Source organism: Salvelinus fontinalis, chromosome 25, assembly GCF_029448725.1.
Source record: "Salvelinus fontinalis isolate EN_2023a chromosome 25, ASM2944872v1, whole genome shotgun sequence".
NCBI classification, from domain to species: Eukaryota; Metazoa; Chordata; class Actinopteri; order Salmoniformes; family Salmonidae; genus Salvelinus; species Salvelinus fontinalis.
In genome coordinates this window covers 16,536,727-16,557,277 of record NC_074689.1, presented here as the reverse complement: position 1 = coordinate 16,557,277, position 20,551 = coordinate 16,536,727, and the positions used below count along the sequence as shown (strand labels likewise).

Here is a 20,551-nt window from a genome sequence, read left to right as displayed (position 1 = left end):
GTTCGATCAATTAAACCTCACGTAGCAAATAAGCCATTCATTTTTGTTGTCCAAATTCGACACTCTCATTGTACATCCATACAAAAAACTCCCTGCTTGGTGGGCGAAACAACGAACAAACGCCACCTGCTGGAGGGAGACCCATTTTCCGCCAAGTTGGGCCTCTCTCTTCCTCTTCCTCTCTGGTGAGAAGAACAGTCGTTCGCGAAATGCAGCCCTTGGAACGATTCGGTCGAGAGTTTGTTGAGCAGAGGCTGTGTACGTTTTGGTTTTACAAAGCTTTGTCCATCACAATATTCAATAATACATTAATTGCAGTCATACTTGCACCATGCGATCAATTGTCAATTCTAAACATGTATTTTCACTCTCTAACTCATAGTCTATTTTTTTTGCGCACATATGACAGACAAGTGGTGGTCTTAGCACGTCTCTGCAACGTATAAAAACGAATTATGACTCTCGAGTCAGTAAAAAGAATCGTTTAAAAAGAACGAATCATTCGCGAACTGCACATCACTACCCTACAGTAACCTGCCCCGTCACTTCCATAAACGACCATCAGTTATGAGGTTAGGCTACTCTGCTGCATCCCACACCGCTGTCAAAATGCGTGTTTTGTGGGGTGGATTTATCATCCATTTCATTGCAATTTAGAACAATGGTCCGGCATCCTTTTGCTAGGTAGAAGCAAGCTAGTAGGTTATGAGTCAGAGAGCTATCCGTTTGAACAAAATGATTAAACATGGCATTCGACAGAATTTGCTATGCCTTAGCACCATCACAAACCAGTTGAGTGCTGAACACATTTGAATGACAGGTAAGTCTCGAGTATTTGTGTCTATTTAGGCTATGTGCGTTTATAATTTAAGCATAGACTATATATATTTTTATATTAGTTACTCTTTGACATTTAAAGGGAATGCTGCGGTTCGGCCAATGCGGCGTGAACTGGCCCATTCATGTTGTTGTTGGTTACATTGTTTTACATTAACATTATATTACATCGATTGACTGCATGATCTTTGATTGTAATGCATCTGCCGTGTAATTGCAATATTACACGTTACGTCACAGCAGATGCTGCGATTAATAGCCTACATTTTGTTGGGTGATGATTTGCAAGTAAAGACCATAACATCCAACGTATCGCCACATTTAGCAACATTGTAGAAAAAAATTAATCTGATTTGAGTTGACCGACGCAAAATAGGCTTGTGGGACAGATGTTTCCGTAGGCGATTTGTTCTTATCTAGAAAATAATGCAAAATAAGTAATAGTTTAATGCATTTGCACCAAATAGCCTAAATATTGTGTTGGATGTGTTTTTATGTTTTGTGAACAAGAATCCCCCCAAAAAACTGCTACCATGTGTTGTCTCATTGCTGAAAATGTTAATGTTTCCATCATGACTGCCATGCACACTCAAACCCCCATTACTTCTTCTTCGTGTGGCCACTCCCATGACTTATTTGAAAATACTTGTAAAAGTCATTACATGTGTTGAGGCAGTTTGTTTTCGTTTCCTCTACCTTGTTGAGGCAACTGCATGACCCTGGATGTATCTTGACCTAGGCCTATTCCAACTTTTGTTGTTTATTAGGCTACTTGTAGATTTATTAGGCTGCTTGTATTACAATTACCTAGGCTACTAACTGCACCCTTATTCAAACCGTCGTTTCATTCTGACATTCAAATAATATGAATGCATAGGCCAACTGTAGAAGGTGAGTTGAACAACTGTCATCAGCAGCATTGACACACGGAGTGGTAGTTATATAGATTTCATAGTGAGGCAAAAACTGTTGCTGAATTGCACTTTGGACACCATTATGCGTCAGCTGTCTATATGTTGACATTTGACCTCAGTGTCCTTGCCTGGCTCCTGCAAGGAATTGACATCTATGTGCCCTAGGAAGCACTGCGTGTGTCTCTGTGTCAAACCAAATCATATAACTGCCCCTGCATGTGTTTCATGTGCTGCATCCAGTGGTGTAAAGTAAATAAGTAAAATACTTTGAAGTAGGCTACTAAAGTAGTTTTCTTGGGTATCTTTACTATTTATGTTTTTGACAACTTTTACTCCACAACATTCCTAAATAAAATATGTACTTTTTACTCCTATACATTTTCCCTGACACCCAAAAGTAATCGATTGTATACAAGTTAAATCATTTATATAATAATGTATTTAAACCCACTGCCCCCATTGGTGTAATGTTAGCTAGAAACCGCAAGTGTCTATCCAGATAATGAAAAGGCACCCGTAAAAAGAAAGTTGAAGGAACTTGCATTTGCGGTGTGCATGATCATGAGTAAAGTCATTGTAGCCTATCATTTCACTTCCCCTGTGAGAACCATGAGCACGGGCTGACTTGGATTTGCTGTACCGCAGCCGAAGCCTGCCAGCAGCGTACCTACTAAAGGCTGCACCGTGTCCATACATGTAGAAAAAACAATGACGTATATAAACCCTGGATTGCCAATGCTATGTATTGGCTAGTGGGAGGCTTTGAAGCCACCGGTCAGCCATATTGGCACTCCCCAGAAGGAGCAGTCCTCCATAGGAATGATTGTAATTCTACAGTATTTCAAGGAAGCGTTTAAACAACAAAATTACATGTATGGGCCTTAGGATCTCGTCACGGTATCTCTGTGCATTCAAATTGCATTCGATAAAATGCAATTGTGTTCGTTGTCCGTAGCTTAGGCCAGCACAAACCATAACCCTAACGCCACCATGGGGCACTCTGTTCACAACGTTGACATCAGCAAACCGCTCGCCCACACGTCTTCCATCTGCCCGGTACAGTTGAAATTTGGATTAATCTGTGAAGAGCACACTTCTCTAGCGTGCCATCGGAGGTGAGCATTTGCCCACTGAAGTCGATTACTAAGCTGAACTACTGTCCGGTCAAGACCCTAGTGAGGACAACGAGAACGCAGATGAGCTTCCCTGAGACATTTCTGACAGTTTGTGCTGAAATCCTTCACTTGTGCAAACCCACAGTCTCATCAGCTGTCCAGATGGCTGGTCTCCGATGATCCCACAGGGGAAGAAGCCGGACGTGGAGGTTCTAGGCTGGCGTGGTTACACGTGGTCTGCAGTTGTGAGGCCGTTTGGACATACTGCCAAATTCTCAAAAACGACATGGTTTATGGTAGAGAAATTAACATTAAAATCTCTGGCAACAGTTCTGGTAGACATTCATGCAGTCAGCATGCCAATTGCGCACTCCCTCAAAACTTGAGACATGTGTGGCATTGTGTTGTCTGACACAACTGCATTTTATTGTCCCCAGCACAAGGTGCACCTGTGTAATGAACCTGCTTTTAATCAGCTTCTTGATATGCTACGTGTTTTAGGTGAATGGATTATCTTGGCAAAGGAGAAAGGCTCACTAACAGAGATGTAAATAAATGTGTGCACAAAATTTGAGTGATAAGCTTTTAATGCATATGGACATTTCTGGGATCTTTTATTTTTAAATGTTTTTTGGTCGAGTGGTTCGACCTCCTCACTATGGTAATAACATATAATAAAGCACTGGAGTCTTCTAAAATGGAACCCAGGCCAGAGAGAGAACTAGAGATGGTGTATTTCAGGAAGATAAGGTATATGTCTAGCCTAGCTGTTTCAGAGATGTACATCTTTGGAGTTCGACATGGAGGCTGGTTGACTTATCCAAAAGCCAATCAAATCATCCCTTTATGCAAATTATTCCAGTGTGACAGAGAGTGCAGTGGGAGCCATGACTCCTACACCAACTGCAGTAGCCTGCTGTGGCTGACATGCACTTGTTAACATCAGCCATGACACTGCTTTGTTGGCTGGGACCTTCGTTGTGGGTGAGGAAGCTGGAATTGGAGAAAATCTAGGTGCACTGACTGACTAGGTATATATGTGAAACTTTGTGTAGGCACATCCCAAAGTATCACATTTTAACAATTCCGTCATCCTTGTTTTGTATAATGAGTAGGCCCCCGGTGGTGCGTGTATGCATAGGTTATACAAATAGGTCTAAGTGTAGCAATAGGATAGCCATGTTTTACAGGTTCAAAAGTGGAGCATGCCTCTGTTTTTGTTGACATTTTCTTGGTACTAGGCCCACATTGAACCATTTCCATTCCAAGAAGTGTCCAAGTGTTCATAGCCTATATGATATGAATACACATACACACACACCACTACTAGGGCTCCTTAGTGGCGCAGCGGTCTAAGGCACTGCATCTCAGTGCTTGAGGCGTCACTACAGACACTCTGGTTTGATTCCAGGCTGTATCACAACCGGCCGTGATTGGGAGTCCCATAGGGCGGCGCACAATTGGCCCAGCGTCGGGTTTGGCCGGTGGAAGCCGTCATTGTCAATAAGAATTTGTTCTCAACTGACTTGCTTAGTTAAATAAAGGTTAAATCAAAAATAATAATTTACTAATGGCTTGATTGTAAACCACACTGATTGAACTGGCTCACTGGGAGAGTATTCAGAAGGTATCAGGAGATGTCCTGTGTGAGTGTGTGCGTGTGTTTGCTTTGCTTTCTGCAGTGCTGATGAATGTATCTCTGAGTGGCAGAATCGGGCTGGTTTACTGCCACACACCACTGCTAAGGCAGAGACGGGCTGTCTCCTGGGTCATAGCCCCAACCGACGCTCTGCTCTACTGCTGCTGGGATCTGAGCCCTTACGGTCATGGATTCACAGTGTAATAGCCCATTAGCCTATCGACTGGTATAGGCAATAATAATAATAAAGTACATACATTTGACGTCGGAAGTTTACATACACTTAGGTTGGAGTCATTAAAACTGTTTTTTCAACCACTCCACACATTTCTTGTTAACAAACTATAGTTTTGGCAAGTTGGTTAGGACGTCTACTTTGTGCATGACACAAGTAATTTTCCCAACAATTATTTACAGACAGATTATTTCACTTATAATTCACTGTATCACAATTCCAGTGGGTCAGATGTTTACATACAGTAAGTTGACTGTGCATTTAAACAGCTTGGAAAATTCCAGAAAATGATGTCATGGCATTAGAAGCTTCTGATAGGCTAATTGACATCATTTGAGTCAATTGGAGGTGTACCTGTCGATGTATTTCCCGGCCTACCATCAAACTCAGTGCCTCTTTGCTTGACATCATGGGAAAATCAAAAGAAATCAGCCAAGACCTCAGAAAAACAATTGTAGACCTCCACAAGTCTGGTTCATCCTTGGGAGCAATATCCAAACGCCTGAAGGTACCACGTTCATCTGTACAAACAATAGTATGCAAGTATAAACACCATGGGACCACGCAGCCGTCATACTGCTCAGGAAGGAGACGCGTTCTGTCTCTGAGAGATGAACGTACTTTGGTGTGAAAAGTGCAAATCAATCCCAGAACAACAGCAAAGGACCTTGTGAAGATGCTGGAGGAAACAGGTACCAAAGTATCTATATCCACAGTAAAACGAGTCCTATATCGACATAACCTGAAAGGCCGCTCAGCAAGGAACAAGCCACTGCTCCAAAACCGCCATAAAAAAGCCAGACTACGGTTTGCAACTGCACATGGGGGCAAAGATTGTACATTTTGGAGAAACGTCCTCTGGTCTGATGAAACAATAATAGAACTGTTTGGCCATAATGACCATTGTTATGTTTGGTGGAAAAAGGGGGAGGCTTGCAAGCCAAAGATCACCATCCCAACCGTGAAGCATGGGGGTGGCAGCATCATGTTATGGGGGTGCTTTGCTACTGGTGCTCTTCACAATATAGATGACATCATGAGGGATGTAAATTATGTGGATATATTGAAGCAACATCTCAAGACATCAGTCAGGAACTTAAAGCTTGGTCGCAAATTGGTCTTCCAAATGGACAATGACCCCAAGCATACTTCCAGAGGCTTAAGGACAACAAAGTCAAGGTATTGGAGTGGCCATCACAAGGCCCTGACCTCAAGCCTATAGAAAATTTGTGGGCAGAACTGAAAAAGCATGTGTGTGAGCAAGGAGGCCTACAAACCTGACTCAGTTACACCAGCTCTGTTAGGAGGAATGGGCCAAAATTCACCCAACTTATTGTGGGAAGCTTGTGGAAGGCTACCTGAAGCGTTTGACCCAAGTTAAACAATTTCAAGGCAATGCTACCAAATACTAATTGAGTGTATGTAAACTTCTGACCCACTGGGAATGTGATGAAAGAAATAAAAGCTGAAATAAATCATTCTCTCTCCAATTATTCTGACATTTCGCATTCTTAAAATAAAGGAGTGATCCTAACTGACCTCAGACAGGGAATTTTTACTAGGATTAAATGTTTGGAATTGTGAAACTGAGTTTAAATGTATTTGGCTAAGGTGTATGTAAACTTCCGACTTCAACTGTAAGTGTCATTTATATACAGTAGAATCGTCTGGAGATCAAAACTAACATGCTGTGCTGCTGAGTAGAAAATGTAGGCCTAATTTTAGTAGCTGCATTTTACTGCATGAAAGGTACTGGCTGCATGCATTGGTATTCATAATGTAGCAACATGGTACAGTATGAAATAAGAGCCAAGAACATCAGGATGTTCAAGGGTGTCCAATCGCAGCAGCAGCAGCAGCACCCAAGGCAGCATGACAATCTCCACAGCGCACTGTGTGTGCGTAATGGCTTCTGCTGGTCTGAGCTGGTGCTTGGTTGGCTGGTGATGTTTGAGCCAAAGGCTTATCTGTATGGATCAGTGCTTTCTCTACTCTGCACGGGTCAGAAAGGAAGATTCTACAGCAGAATGAGTACATTTTTTCTACTGTATGGGGACTAACTGTACAACTCCAGACATCACTGTTGTGTGCTGAAGTTTGCCTTCTAGAATCCTGACAATAGAGGTCAATAGAAACACGCACAATTTATGTTTGATGCATAGGCCTATATGGTCAGATTTATGAACATTTTGCCCCAGTTACACACACCATATCTACACTGAGTATTCAAAACATTAAGAACACCTGCTCTTTCCATGACCAACTGACCAGGTGAATCCAGGTGAAAGCTATGATCCCTTATTGATGTCACTGTAATATCCACCTCAATCAGTGTAGATGAAGGGAGACCGGTTAAAGAAGGATTTTTAAGCCTTGAGACAATTGAGACATGGATTGTGTGTGTGTGCCATTTTAGAGGGTGAATGAGCAAGACAACATTTTAAGTGCCTTTGAACGAGGTATGGTAGTAGGTGCCAGGCGCACTGGTTTGAGTGTGTCAAGAAATGCAACACTGTTTTTTCACACTCAACTTTCTCCCGTGTGTATCGAGTGGTCCACCGCCCAAAGGACATCTAGCCAACTTGACACAACTGTGGGAAGCATTGGAGTCAACATGGGCCAGTATCCCTGTGGAACGCTTTCAACAGTTTGTATAGTCCATGCCCAGGCAAATTGAGGCTGTTCTGAGGGTAAAAGGGGGGTGCAACTCAATATTAGGATGGTGTTCCTAATGTTTGGTATACACAGTATATGCATGCCTTTGAACAAGGTATGGGGTGGCAGGTAGCCTAGTGGTTAGAACGTTGGGCCAGTAACCGAAAGTTTGCTAGATCGAATCCCCGAGCTGACAAGGTGAAGATCTATTATTCTGCTCCTGAACAAGGCAGTTAACCCACTGTTCCTAGGCTGTCATTGAAAATAAGAATTTGTCATTAGCTGACCTGCTTAGTTAAATAAATGCCTTCACTTTTAATATTTAACCTACTCTGTGTTATAGTCCACTGTCAGTTCATATTTACTACCCGTATTGATCTACTACAGGGTCTCTGGAACAATTCCTGGGGGACATTCTAGGTGAAGTATTTAGTTTATGCTTTGACTGTACCCTGTCCCTGGCCATAACGTATGTCAGTATAGCCACAAACCGTATATTCTCCACAGCACTTCCTCTGTTGGTGTCAGTATGTCTCTTTGGACCAGTATGTCGGTTCATTAGCGTAAAGCACCCATCTTCTCCACTCCCTTAGTTTAACCAAGCCAAAGGTGAGTTCTGTTAAACATTGACTGACACATTTACCACCATCACACTGAGACCGTCACACCACTGTCATGCCATGGACTTGCAAGAAGTGAAATGTCTGGTGCAATTCAAATGGATAAACACAGGCTGAAGAAAATAACTTTTCTAGGATAAATAGTAGGTGAGTGAAGATCAACTCTGTTGATTTGGATTTATAAGTGATAAGCTTGAGGTTGGGCCAAAAAATGTTTGTGTTCCTTACTGCCTGTAACCTAAAACTTAGTATACTGCCTGTCTACCTAGTTGTATCCACAGTTGTTCTTTGTTTTGCCTATATGTTGACTCAGTGCAACCTATTTGTGTTTTGTTGAATCTATCCAACTGACGGTTCACCTTTCACCCTCTTTCTCCCTTCCTCTCTCTCCAGTGGGCTTAGGCGGCCATGGACCTGTTCAGCCAGCTCATCCTGGTCATCTCGGTCACCAGTTTCCTCTCCTTCCAGTGGCTCTTCCACTGGGTCAGTCCATGGGTCTCCACCCGTGTCAGCCCTGGCTTCTTACGCCTTGCAGACAAGCAGAAGGTGGAGTGGAACTCAAGGTATAGCACACTGGCTACTGGCTGCAACACACACTGATAATATGCTTCATGTGTCAGCACATTAATGCATACATTTTAGTGGATGTAGAATAGAGACATCTTCCATATTTCCAGAATGGGCACATTCACACTTGGTTGATGTTTTCGAACGTATCCACAAAATTGTGGGTCAGAGTATTTACAGTAAAGTGTCGACAGTCTGCTAAATTGTTAATTTGTCAACTCCTCAAATCATCCAGTTGTTTTACACAGTTCATGACTTAATGTGGCTCCATATCTCACCAGATTTACTAATCAAAATATCTGACAAAAATACACTCTTATCACACCATATGGTACACTGTGTACCATGCACAGTTATGATATAAAATCCTTATGGTGTCAGTTATTATTATTACAACTGTCCATTTATTGACTATTGACTTGTCTGTCCATAGCAGAGTGTACTGTATACTGCAAAGCCACAGCTGTCTTGAAGATTACAGGTTACCCTCAGATGACCCTGTCTGTGAAGGTTCTGTAGTGGTCTTTCTCTAGCAGACTGGCAGGGAGATGTTGATGTGGGTAGTTACAGGAGGAGCGCAGACCTGGCTTACAGTAGATGCAGCCTAACTGAGTCCGCCTGAGCGCCTGATTTACTTGACAACCTGTCTAACATGCTTGACTGACTGACTCACTGGCTTTCTGCCTGTCTGACTGCCTGATAGCCTGCCTGTCTGAGTGACCCCTGAACGGTGTTTAATCTCCTGTTCTAATTGGGCTGAATCTGTCTGCCGGTGGCCGTGCAACCAATCAATTCATTCCACCTGCACTGTGCACAGGAACGCTTAATCTGCATCACTTATTAAAGTGTTTTATCACAGATTTGACAAGGGGTGTGTGTGTTCTTTTAGGACAGTGTCCACGCTACATGCCCTGGTGGTGGGACTCTTCTGCCTCTACATCCTGCGCTTTGATGACGCCATCAATGAAGACCCCGTCTGGTGAGGACTCTGTTGCTTTGTTGAAGTGCATGATGGAACCACTGTGTTGTGTACATACTATTACCCATTTATGTCTCTTCCTGTCTTTTTCTGCCAACAGGGGAGATCCCACACTTGTGAAGATAAATGTTGGCGTGACAACAGGCTACCTCATATCTGGTGAGAACAAAGACACTTTAGTCTCATACACACTTGCAAAGGTCCTCGTTCACTGCAGGACATCTTGGCAATCCCTAGCCACTCTTCGGCGACATTGGCAAAATTGGTTTTGTTTTGGCAAAATCGGTTTTGTTTTGCCTTTTTTGTCTGTACCAGAATTTTTGTTGTTGTTGCATTTCTTAACACTTTTGTTCAACATGATGCAATATGCTCTGTTTAATATTATGTTGTTCTTTTCGTCTGTTTCCAGATCTGCTGCTAATATTTTACTATTGGAAGGCGATAGGCGACAAGTTTTTTGTCGTGCACCACCTGGCAGCGTTATATGCTTACTACTATGTACTGGTGAGTTCCCTATTGTCCAATAGCAGAACATGCAGGCAAGATGGGAAAGAGACAACTAAAGGTGAACAGCTGTGCCATGTCATGCTGGGTGATTGTGATGACAGGGCCAGTAGATTGGGTGTAAGGAGAGTGCTAACATGTTAACATAGTTCTGTTCCTATTAGCTCTGCTAGGACTCTGCTAGTGAGAACATGTGGCGCTAGCCTGCTGGCACTATTTTCACATGTTCTTCTAATGCATCTCATTAGCTAATCCTCAGCTGTTGAATATATGTGTATGGGAATCATTAGAATAGTATAGGGCCATACTGTTGGCTTGACAGTATCGTTCACCCAGGAGCAGGACTCTTGTGTTCTCGTGAAATTAGATAGCCTATGTGTTGGAAGTTATTGGGAATTGCTTTCGTTGGTAATGTTTTGTCTCATGTTAGGGCTTGTGATTGACTGTGAAAAGGGTTGAGGTTATGATACAAGAAGTATGCATACATGTTGGTTAGGATGATCATTAGGGATAGTTTGGATTGAAAGAATGACTGATATGTTTGTTGATTTTTGGGTATTACCATGCTTAATTGGCACTGTCGAGTCAAGGAACATGCTTGTTTGTCTGGACAGTGACAATGGACCTGGTTATAACCACTGGTTATAATGGTGAAACAGGTTGTACACCCAGCCATCCAGGACACTGCTGTTCACCCTTGGTCTGTAACCATCCAGATCACCAGGTTCTGTAGCTCATAACAGTGTTGGTATTTTTTGCATGGAATGCTTAATGATGGTAATGGCCGACACCCTCCTTCCCTTCCTCCTCACCTTTCCCTTAAGTCCTGCATTTATTTCACTGATCCCTCAGCCTTTTATGGAGCTGGACTGAGCTGTACTGAGCTGAGCTGTGCATGCCTCCATTTGTCCGGGCATTCCCAATGTTGGTGGAGGGGTCTCTAACAGTACTGTATGTGCATGCCAAAACAATGTTACTGCCTCTTACTGGTTTGTGGCAGAGATGAGTTCTGCTTCCTTCCTCTCAAACTCTTATCCTCTGCCCCACTATTTCCAAAGCTGCTTCTTCCTAGACTGTTATGGCAGAGGACCCTTGAGAATAACTGAAATGTTGATGATGATGATGATGATAATAATAACACTTTGCCATGAATGATGCTTCAATGTGTCTCGTCTATGAATGTGTCCTCACTGTAATGCTTTAGCTCTGTGAGGGCTTGCCTACTTAACTTCAAGCCTCACGTGTCTCTGTTTTAAGAGTGGCCTTGTTTCAAACCAACCCATAACCTTAAATCTTTCTACAATAAGCTTAGCTGAGTTTATCCCTTAGCGTTGTATGCAAATTGTATTCATATCCAACTTGAATGACAAAAATGTACAGTGTAAGCATTGCAAAACTACTCTGAGGTACAATGCATTTCAATGTACATTTGAGAGAAAATGTGAAGCAGATTATTTTTTTAAAGGCCATACTGGTGTAGGCCATACTGTCACTGGACACACATGACTGCTTAGTACAGTCATGCTTGTTATTACTTAGCAAAATACAAAAACCAAGTAACTTTGGGACATACTATACACATTTGCTACAATCCGTTCAACTTAAAAGCCCTTTATAACTTACTAGTAGATGGATTGTACTTTTTTGGTGTGGCTTTCTATCAAAGCTGTTATGTCAGTATGTTGTTAATTTGGTGACTATTATTAATTGACCCAGCTGTTTTATGTAGATGTAGATTATGGCATATTAGATCATTGTAAAAACAATAAGGCTATACCCAGAACAAGCAAACTAATTCATAGGCTAATATTTGATTGCTGTTTGATTTCTAAAGCGCATGTTATCAATGTTGTTGCTTCTTTATGCTTCTAACTATAGTTGCACCTTTCTCTCTAATCTGTCTGTCTCATAGAGATAGATAAGGGGACTCTAGTGCCCAAAAGCCAGTTTAAGAATGGGCAGCGCCATTAAGGACATTCAACATTTTGAAGTAGTCAACTGGGTGGGACTTCCTATGGTTTAGGGGATCAGCTAATGAATTATACTTGTGAGCAAACATTCCATAATTGCAGGTGGCAGTAAATCGCCAACCTTGGGTTTATACCTGTTCAAACAACCCACTCCAGGTGGCAGTATGCACCCTTTCCATTTGTTTACCAACTCATAGAAGTCGTAGAAGAGGTAAGTTGACTACTTCAAAATGGAGATGGCCTCAATGGCGCTGCCCATACTCTCACATAGGCCATAATGGGACAGATACAATGTTGCGACCTCTAACTTTCTCTATGGTCTGTCTCTCTATCCTTTGCTAATAGGGTTTCTTAAAATAATATAGTCCCACAATTACCAGCAAAACATTCATGCAAAAACTACCCAATTCAAATTAGGTTGTGTAAAATGTAAAAGCTTAAGACCAGGCCTGACTCCTCTAGACTGAATCCTTCCTGTCTTGTCTGCTGTTATTGCTGTTGTGCTACACTGAGCAGATATGACCTATCTGTCCAGTAACCGTATGGATTTACCAGTACCTAGAGGTCCTAGCATGGAGATGCTGGGAAAGTTCATATCCTCTCTGGTATATCTTGAACCATGTCTATATCTTGAGAGTAAGTATATGCCACGTATGAACTTTTGTTTCAGTCTTATAAGGTAAGTTTCCACTTTTGGTGTGTGCTAATTGGATAATATTTCCCTGTGTTAAGCCTGAAATACCAATAGGATATGGAAATGAGACTTGTTTTATGAGCAGATTTGTATACCACCCGGGCAGAGAGCGAGCTGATACCAGCACTCATGTCCGAGGGTGATAATATAGGGTCGATACCTTCCTATAACAGCTTGTGATTATAAGCATCGCTCTTATGCATGGATAATCATTGCTCATTTGGCTAGTAGCTGAATGTCTACACGTCAAACCCTGGCTGTACGTGCACACTATGCTGAGCTTTACTTAACACTCTGCTATTAGAAATGTTGCCAACCCATTCATGTTATGTGTGCGTGTGCATGTTCATGTGTGAAGGGACTGTAATTTAGCTGTTTCACCGACACCGTTTTTTTACTGAGTCACTAACTTCATGTGTTCTTTTAGTCCTGGAACCTCATTGCCGTCATCGAGGCTGTCATCGTAAATATACCCTCAATGATATGAATGAGCACTCCGTATATTGGGGTCTACTGAAGATGAAATAAGAACACAGACTAAATGTGGACCCTTAAAAAGCCTGAAGACATTAGCTGAGTCTCCTGAAAAACAGCCACGGAGCAGACCTATAATCAGAAAGTGATTTAAATGATTTCATTTTAGATCCAAACCCCTCCAAAATGTCTCCTTAATTAATTGAAAAGTTCAGTATGGTAAAAGTGAGATCGTTTCCCCAAAAAAACTGTTTTTACCATTATCATGTGTTCTTTTGTTATTGATGTTGGATTAATCTTTCTGTACACACATGGTGTGAAGGCCTCCCTTAACTATACTGATGTGATGTTTGATCAAATGAAAGCATTTTGAGTACCTTTCTTTCCTGGTTCATTGTTTCTCTCCATTTTCCTCCTTTTACCCTGTTCTTCCAGGGACAAGGAATGTTGCCTTATTTTGCTAACTTCCGTCTGCTTGCAGAGTTCTCCACGCCGTGTGTCAACCAGCGGTAGGTAGCAGATGTATATAAACCCACTGAATATGTCTATATTAGGTACCAACCACACTAAGGCCTGAGTTTAGACAGGACAGTGACACTCATGACCAATTGGCTCAGAAGCCCTGCAAAGCAGCTGCTGAAAAAATAAACCCTATTCATTTGTTAAGTAACTGTCCAGTGAAAATCTCACTTTTAATATTCTGCTAACTCACATCCAAATAATGTTGTTGACTCATCCTATACTCGTATGTGGCCAAAGCATAACTTGGAGAGGGAAAAAAACAAACTCCACCTCAAACTTGTATCTCAAACAGACTGTTTAAATGCTTTCTTTTTCCTCATAGAGGATGATGTGAACTGGTCGATCAGCGGTCGTTTCGCGTGAATATTTTTACTGACCACTATACGCCCACACCTGTTGGGGTACGCCCACACCATTCCAACACAGAAAAGCTGCTTTATAACATGCTTATTAACAAAAATTATTTCACTCATATTGTAATTATAGGTCATATTTCATACAAATCTGGGAACACTGGACAATTACTTTCATATATTGATTTAACTGGATGTTTTAAAGTTTTATGTCCATCTGTGAGAGATTACCCTTTATATTGTTTGAATCCCATTAAGCCCAGAGTTAACTTCAGTTTTTCTCCTCCTCTACATCATTGTACTGACTGTCTTTCTTCCAGCTGGTTCTTTGAAGTGTTAGGTTACTCCAAGTCCTCCAGGCCCAACATCGCTAATGGGATGGCCATGGCCGTTGTCTTCTTCCTGGTTCGCATTGCCGTCATGCCTCTCTACTACAGCCGCATGTGGTCCGTGTATGGCACCGAAGCTTTCTACCGCGTCCCACCGGGAGGCCGCACTGCCTGGATCATCTCCAGCATTTGTCTGGATGTCATGAACGTCATGTGGATGCACAAGATCGCCCGTGGCTGCTACAAGGTCATGCGCTCGGCCCGACGACACAAAGTGGGGACACAGGAGAACGGAAAGTCTGACTAAAAAGCAAGAGGATGGTTGATGTTATGGGTAGGGAGAGCCCATTGAACCACTGTCCCCTTTTAGTGCACAATTGGATTAGTAACTTTACCTGACTGGGACAACTGTTTCAGTGTCAACTAACTTACAAAAAGCTAAGTCTTGCACTTACTGAACTTTATGGTAGTGGACGCAGGACATTGATGTGGACAAAGGGGCAATATCTTGGGCAGTGATGTGTATAACTGCCTCTTAGCAATACTTCCTGTGCATGGCAAATTTACTTTTCTGTTGCATTTTCTCACAAAGCAGCATGTCTGGGATGATGTCCGTTTTTCCCAAACGCTTCACCAAGTCAAACGTTTACTGCTTGTTCTAGACCATAGACACAAATGTGTGAATGGTCCTGTGCTCCCCAAAACAACTTGAAACACCTCCCTTTCATTTGGCTTTTTATATACATTTGAAGTCGGAAGTTTACATACACCTTAGCCAAATACATTTAAACTCAGCTTTTCACAATTCCTGACATTTAATCCTAGTAAAAGTTCCCCGTCTTAGATCAGTTAGAATCACCACTTTATTGTGAGAATGTGAAATGTCAGAATAATAGTAGAATGATTTATTTCGGCTTTTATTTCTTTCATCACATTCCCAGTGGGTCAGAAGTTTACATACACTCAATTAGTATTTGGTAGCATTGCCTTTAAATTGTTTAACTTGGGTCAAATGTTTTGGGTAGCCTTCCACAAGCTTCCCACAATAAGTTGGGTGGATTTTGGCCCGTTCCTCCTGACAGAGCTGGTGTAACTGAGTCAGGTTTGTAGGCCTCCTTGCTCGCACACGCTTTTTCAGTTCTGCCCACAAATATTCTATAGAATTTAGGTCAGGGCCTTGTGATGGCCACTCCAATACCTTGACTTTGTAGTCCTTAAGCCATTTTGCCACAACTTTGGAAGTATGCTTGGGGTCATTGTCCATTTGGAAGACCAATTTGCGACCAAGCTTTAAGTTCCTGACTGATGTCTTCAGATGTTGCTTCAATATATCCACATCATTTTCCTCCCCCATGATGCCATCTATATTGTGAAGTGCACCCAGTCCCTCCTGCAGCAAAGCACCCCCACAACAGGATGCTGCCACCCCTGTGCTTCACGGTTGGGATGGTGTTCTTCGGCTTGCAAGCATCCCCCTTTTTCCTCCAAACATAATGATGGTCATTATAGCCAAGCAGTTCTGTTTTTGTTTCATTGGACCAGAGGACATTTCTCCAAAAAGTACAATCTTCGTCCCCATGTGCAGTTGCAAACCGTAGTCTGGCTTTTTTATGGCGGTTTTGGAGCAGTGGCTTCTTCCTTGCTGAGCGGCCTTTCAGGTTATGTCCATATAGGACTCGTTTTACTGTGGATATAGATACTTTTGTACCTGTTTCTTCCAGCATCTTCACAAGGTCCTTTGCTGTTGTTCTGAGATTGATTTACACTTTTTGCACCAAAGTACGTTAATCTCTAGGAGACAAAACGCATCTCCTTCCTGAGCGGCATGACGGCTGCGTGGTCCCATGATGTTTATACTTGCGTACTTTTGTTTGTACAGATGAACGTGGTACCTTCAGGCGTTTAGAAATTGCTCCCAAGGATGAACCAGACTTGTGGAGGTCTACCAAAAAAAATGTCTGAGGTCTTGGCTGATTTCTTTTGATTTTCCCATGATGTCAAGCAAAGAGGCACTGAGTTTGAAGGTGGGCTTTGAAATACATCCACAGGTACACCTCCAATTGACTCAAATGATGTCAATCAGCCTATCAGAAGCTTCTAATGCCATGACATACTTTTCTGGAATTTTCCAAGCTGTTTAAATGCACAGTCAACTGAGTGTATGTAAACTTTTGACCCACTGGAATTGCGATTTACAGTGAATTACAAGTGAAATAATCTGTCTGTAAAACAATTGTTGTAAAAATTACTTGTGTCATTCACAAAGTAGATGTCCTAACCGACTTGCCAAAACTATAGTTTGTTAACAAGAAATTTGTGGAGTTGTTGAAAAACAAGGTTTAATGACTCCAAACTAAGTGTATGTAAACTTTCGACTTCAACTTTATGGTTGCCTGAATCACAGAGGTTGAATATAAACATTTTGAACACAGAGGAACCAATGCAGAAAGTATTTCAGTAATGGTCTGTGTCATTAAAAAGCCCATGCTGCTGTCTGTCTGCTGAGGGAGGACAGGGTGTATCAACTTCCCCTTTAAACCCAAACACACAGCGTCTGTCAGAACTGGATGGACATCTAGTGCAATTAAACCTTGATTCCTTTCAGCTCAGCTCTTGGCTCTATCTCATTTACTCTCAATGAGTCACTCTGAAACTGAGCCAATGCTGAAGAAGACCGATATATCCCCGGCTCAAATGGAGTAAGGCCTCTCACTCCGTGGGAAAAAGGGAAAGTTGCATGAATCCATTCCTTATATTTGCCCAGCTGGGTTACAGATTTTGGGGGATTTTGAGTTTAAATATATTTTTTTTATATTTTGTTTTAATCAAAAAGAAGACGGCGGTCAGTGCATTTTGCTGGTATCGCCATAGGATATGGCGTGCTGCTTGCCTGTGAAAGAGAATGTTGAAAGAGAACTTGAGAACGTGCCAGTTGAAGCGATAGGGAAATGCCTCGTGGGCATTGTTAGCTGGATTCTGACATTCTTCTCAGATTTTATTTGCTCAGATATAATACATTAGCTTTTTGTCCTCAACATTTCAATAATTTGAGAGTTTGAATGCCATAATCTCATAATGTGTATGGTTACAAGTTGTTTTTCTCGTTCTAATTTACACACATACTGTCTATCAACATACATGCACTGTCAACTGGGGCATGGTGCAATTAAATGTAATTACTGGGTCTCAGATCAATATGAAACTAGAGTTTCCTCCATTTTTGGATGAGGGGCCATTGAGACAATGTTATTGGATGGTTATGTCCCTTGTTCTCGGATCTTGGGGTAAAGAACTTCTTCTGAACTGTATCAAATGTTATTTATTTTTTACCAGTTATGTACTGGGGCAGCACGTCAATGTTTGTAACTACATATATTATTTAAGGAGATGAATGGCATAGAGGTATTCATGATGCACATTTATGAGGAAAAGCTTTCATGATACAGTGACATGCATTTATAATCAATGTTATATACCTGCTTTCTCACTGAGCAGTTGAGTATAGTGCGCACACACACACACGACTTACGTGTACAGTCTTTGGAAAAGAGGGTGTGTCGTACTACATTAGTATTTTACTGACTGAATGACTATTTAACACAAAGTAGAATGATGACAAATGTTTGTGTGAGGATAAGGAACTACTTGCATTGTCCTCATCCAAATGAAAAACTTGTGTACTTGAATTTTGACTGTACTTTCATTTCTATGGTGGATACAAATAAGCATATTTTTAATGGTCTGTGAAACAAAATAGGGAACTCAAGTCATCATATTTGGCCTTGTCATGTTCTCCAGTCTTCTTTTGTGATGGTTGCCTTTTTAAAATCAGATTTTAATTGCACAGTGAGCTTTTGTTACCGCTTTTCCAATGGAATGTCCAAAATATGTTCTTTCTACAGTGTTTGTTTTGATAAGCCCGCCTCAATGTAATTTCAACACATTCATTCTGAAACGGATTGCATCATTTTATACAATTGTGTGGGGTGGATTATGGCAATGATTGTACAGTAATAAACTATTTCTCAGTGAAACGTGTGCCAGTATAGAGCAGTTTTAACTGAAGCGCTGTACATTTCCGTTGAACTAAACTGTACAAACCCTGACCATGTTCTACTATCGTCTCCTCTCCTTATCAACTCTCCTCGATGTTCACTAATCTGAAAGGATGGGGGGAAATATGGTTACGGAGGGAGGGATTATGGAAAGGAAGCTATGGTAGAGTTTTGGTATATTGTCATAATGAGAACATCAGCCCTCCGTACTGTGTGTTGTGGCCATACAGTCTGTCTATGGTTGTGGCGGTATACTCATGCATGATCGTGTTCCTCTCTTCACACACCCTCTATAAATGCATGTGGTATTGCATGGAGATCACTGTAAACAAATAGCAAATTTATTGCAAGCTGTATTTTTTTTATTTTTTTTTATCCTGGACATATACATGATGTCTAACCCCATTAGTATTCTTCTGTACTTGTTGTTCATTACGTTATCCAGCGATGATGATTGTGAACATGTGAAGCAACTGTTGCTAACACCCAGCACAGAAATATCCAATTAGGGAAATTATACTTGATAATAATCAGCATCGTTGCAATATGGGCAGTGCAAATAGACATGAATACCTTACGTCTCGCATTTCATTGTAATTGTGTGTTTCTGCAAGTAATGTTCATGTTTATTAGTAAAAACCAATAGAAAGTACACACCCCTGGTGATTGTACAAGATAGGCTTTCAAAATACTAGTTCTCTCATTTTGCAAGTTTTTACTGAATGAAAGATGGGGAAATACAGCCTACAGAGATGATTCGGTGAACTGAGCCCTGAATCCTATAAATGTATTCAAGATGTTCCAAAAAATGTTTGGGTGATGGCTAGTGTTTACTTTTGTTGTTGATCTTTTACAATACATGTCAAATCTGTGAAGATACGTGTTGCTTTTTATGATTTGAATGTTTTTGTTTTTATTACAATGTTCCAAATGTAATGAAGATATGGGGTCCAATGTTCACCCAAAGAGAAAAATATACTAGAAAACACTCTGCAGCACCCCTGACCTGTTTGTGGAAAGGGAAAGTTTACATGTTGGCAAAAACATGAACGTTTTTAAATTCAATTCACACTTGTTGTTCTTAATTTTACACACCTGATGCCATTTGCCTGAGTAAAGCAATATGCAGCATTTTAAGTGTCAATAAATATTCAGAATTAAATCGTTTGCTTACTGTCTGTTTGTGTGTTGTACTTTATGAAGGGGATTTGGGACATCAAATATTACAAATGAACATACGAGGCTATTGCCAAAACTTTTTTAAACCCAGAGGCGCAACATCGCATAACTTCTAGGAACGCTTGTGAAGCAGACTCGGCAGACCAGACCGGGTTTGGGGTTAGAGAAGTCAATGAGAGAAGTGGAAAATTCATCCTTAGTTAGGCCAATGTCTTAAGTAGCTGAACATGTTACTACTCCAACTCCGTGAAAGTGACAAACTTACACGTTTTAATTTTAGTCAAAATCAACTGTATATGTGCCTTTGATTTGATGCCATGCACATGAGCAGTACTGCGCGAGAGACAGACCCGGTGACATGTTTCTGCCCAGGAGTTTAGCTAGCCAACGTCGTCATGACATTGCATACAAGCGTGATTGGGGATAATATTCATACTAAACCATCTTTGCTATTGCTCTGTGGGATATAGGGTTATACTGACACCTACATTTATGCTAGCATTTATGTTACCAAACATTGGAATCCCATCCAGATTACATATAGACGGGTTAGTTGTTTAGCAACAAATCCAACGCTGTTTCGCAACAAATCCGACGCGTGCGGAACTATGGGGCAAAACAGACCGCTTTGGCTTAGATTGTTGACAACATGTAAACTATATTTCGTCTCCAATGTTAATTGAGAACATAAATAAAGTTGCACAATGACCACTTGTCTTTCAAATACATCGTTACAATTGTTGGTTATATCGCCAATATCGGTGGCCAGTAGCTGGTTAAACTCTGATCACTGGTCTCAGTGAAAAGAGTTACACTTATTTTTTTGCAAAATGTGGGTAAACTGTTGGGCAAGAAATGTGTTTACTTGTGTATACCCTCTACACCACTGGTCATTCTGGTATGTCAGATT

General features: G+C 41.4%; 1 protein-coding gene across 3 annotated transcripts; it reads left to right on the top strand.

The window, feature by feature from the left end:
- Positions 1-506: 506 nt before the first annotated feature.
- On the top strand, positions 507-19,624 carry tlcd4a (TLC domain containing 4a). Of its 3 annotated transcripts, none has more exons than XM_055881420.1 (8): positions 507-820; positions 7,989-8,158; positions 8,409-8,578; positions 9,472-9,561; positions 9,662-9,720; positions 9,971-10,065; positions 13,639-13,712; positions 14,399-19,624. In XM_055881420.1, the coding sequence occupies exons 3-8, from the start codon at positions 8,424-8,426 to the stop codon at positions 14,712-14,714; spliced, it is 789 nt and encodes a 262-aa protein (XP_055737395.1). In that variant the 5' UTR covers positions 507-820; positions 7,989-8,158; positions 8,409-8,423; the 3' UTR covers positions 14,715-19,624. The 3 variants fall into 3 exon arrangements, with proteins under 3 accessions (XP_055737395.1, XP_055737394.1, XP_055737393.1); XM_055881419.1 differs by having other exon boundaries at positions 508-820; positions 7,989-8,162; XM_055881418.1 differs by lacking the exon at positions 7,989-8,158 and having other exon boundaries at positions 508-820.
- Positions 19,625-20,551: the final 927 nt, after the last annotated feature.

Bases quoted from the DNA above. Each gene is read 5' to 3' on its own strand.
- tlcd4a (XM_055881420.1), top strand. From the start codon at position 8,424: ATGGACCTGTTCAGCCAGCTCATCCTGGTCATCTCGGTCACCAGTTTC. The intron at 10,066-13,638 runs GTGAGTTCCCTA...CTGTTCTTCCAG, and splicing joins ATGCTTACTACTATGTACTG to GGACAAGGAATGTTGCCTTA. The intron at 13,713-14,398 runs GTAGGTAGCAGA...TCTTTCTTCCAG, and splicing joins ACGCCGTGTGTCAACCAGCG to CTGGTTCTTTGAAGTGTTAG.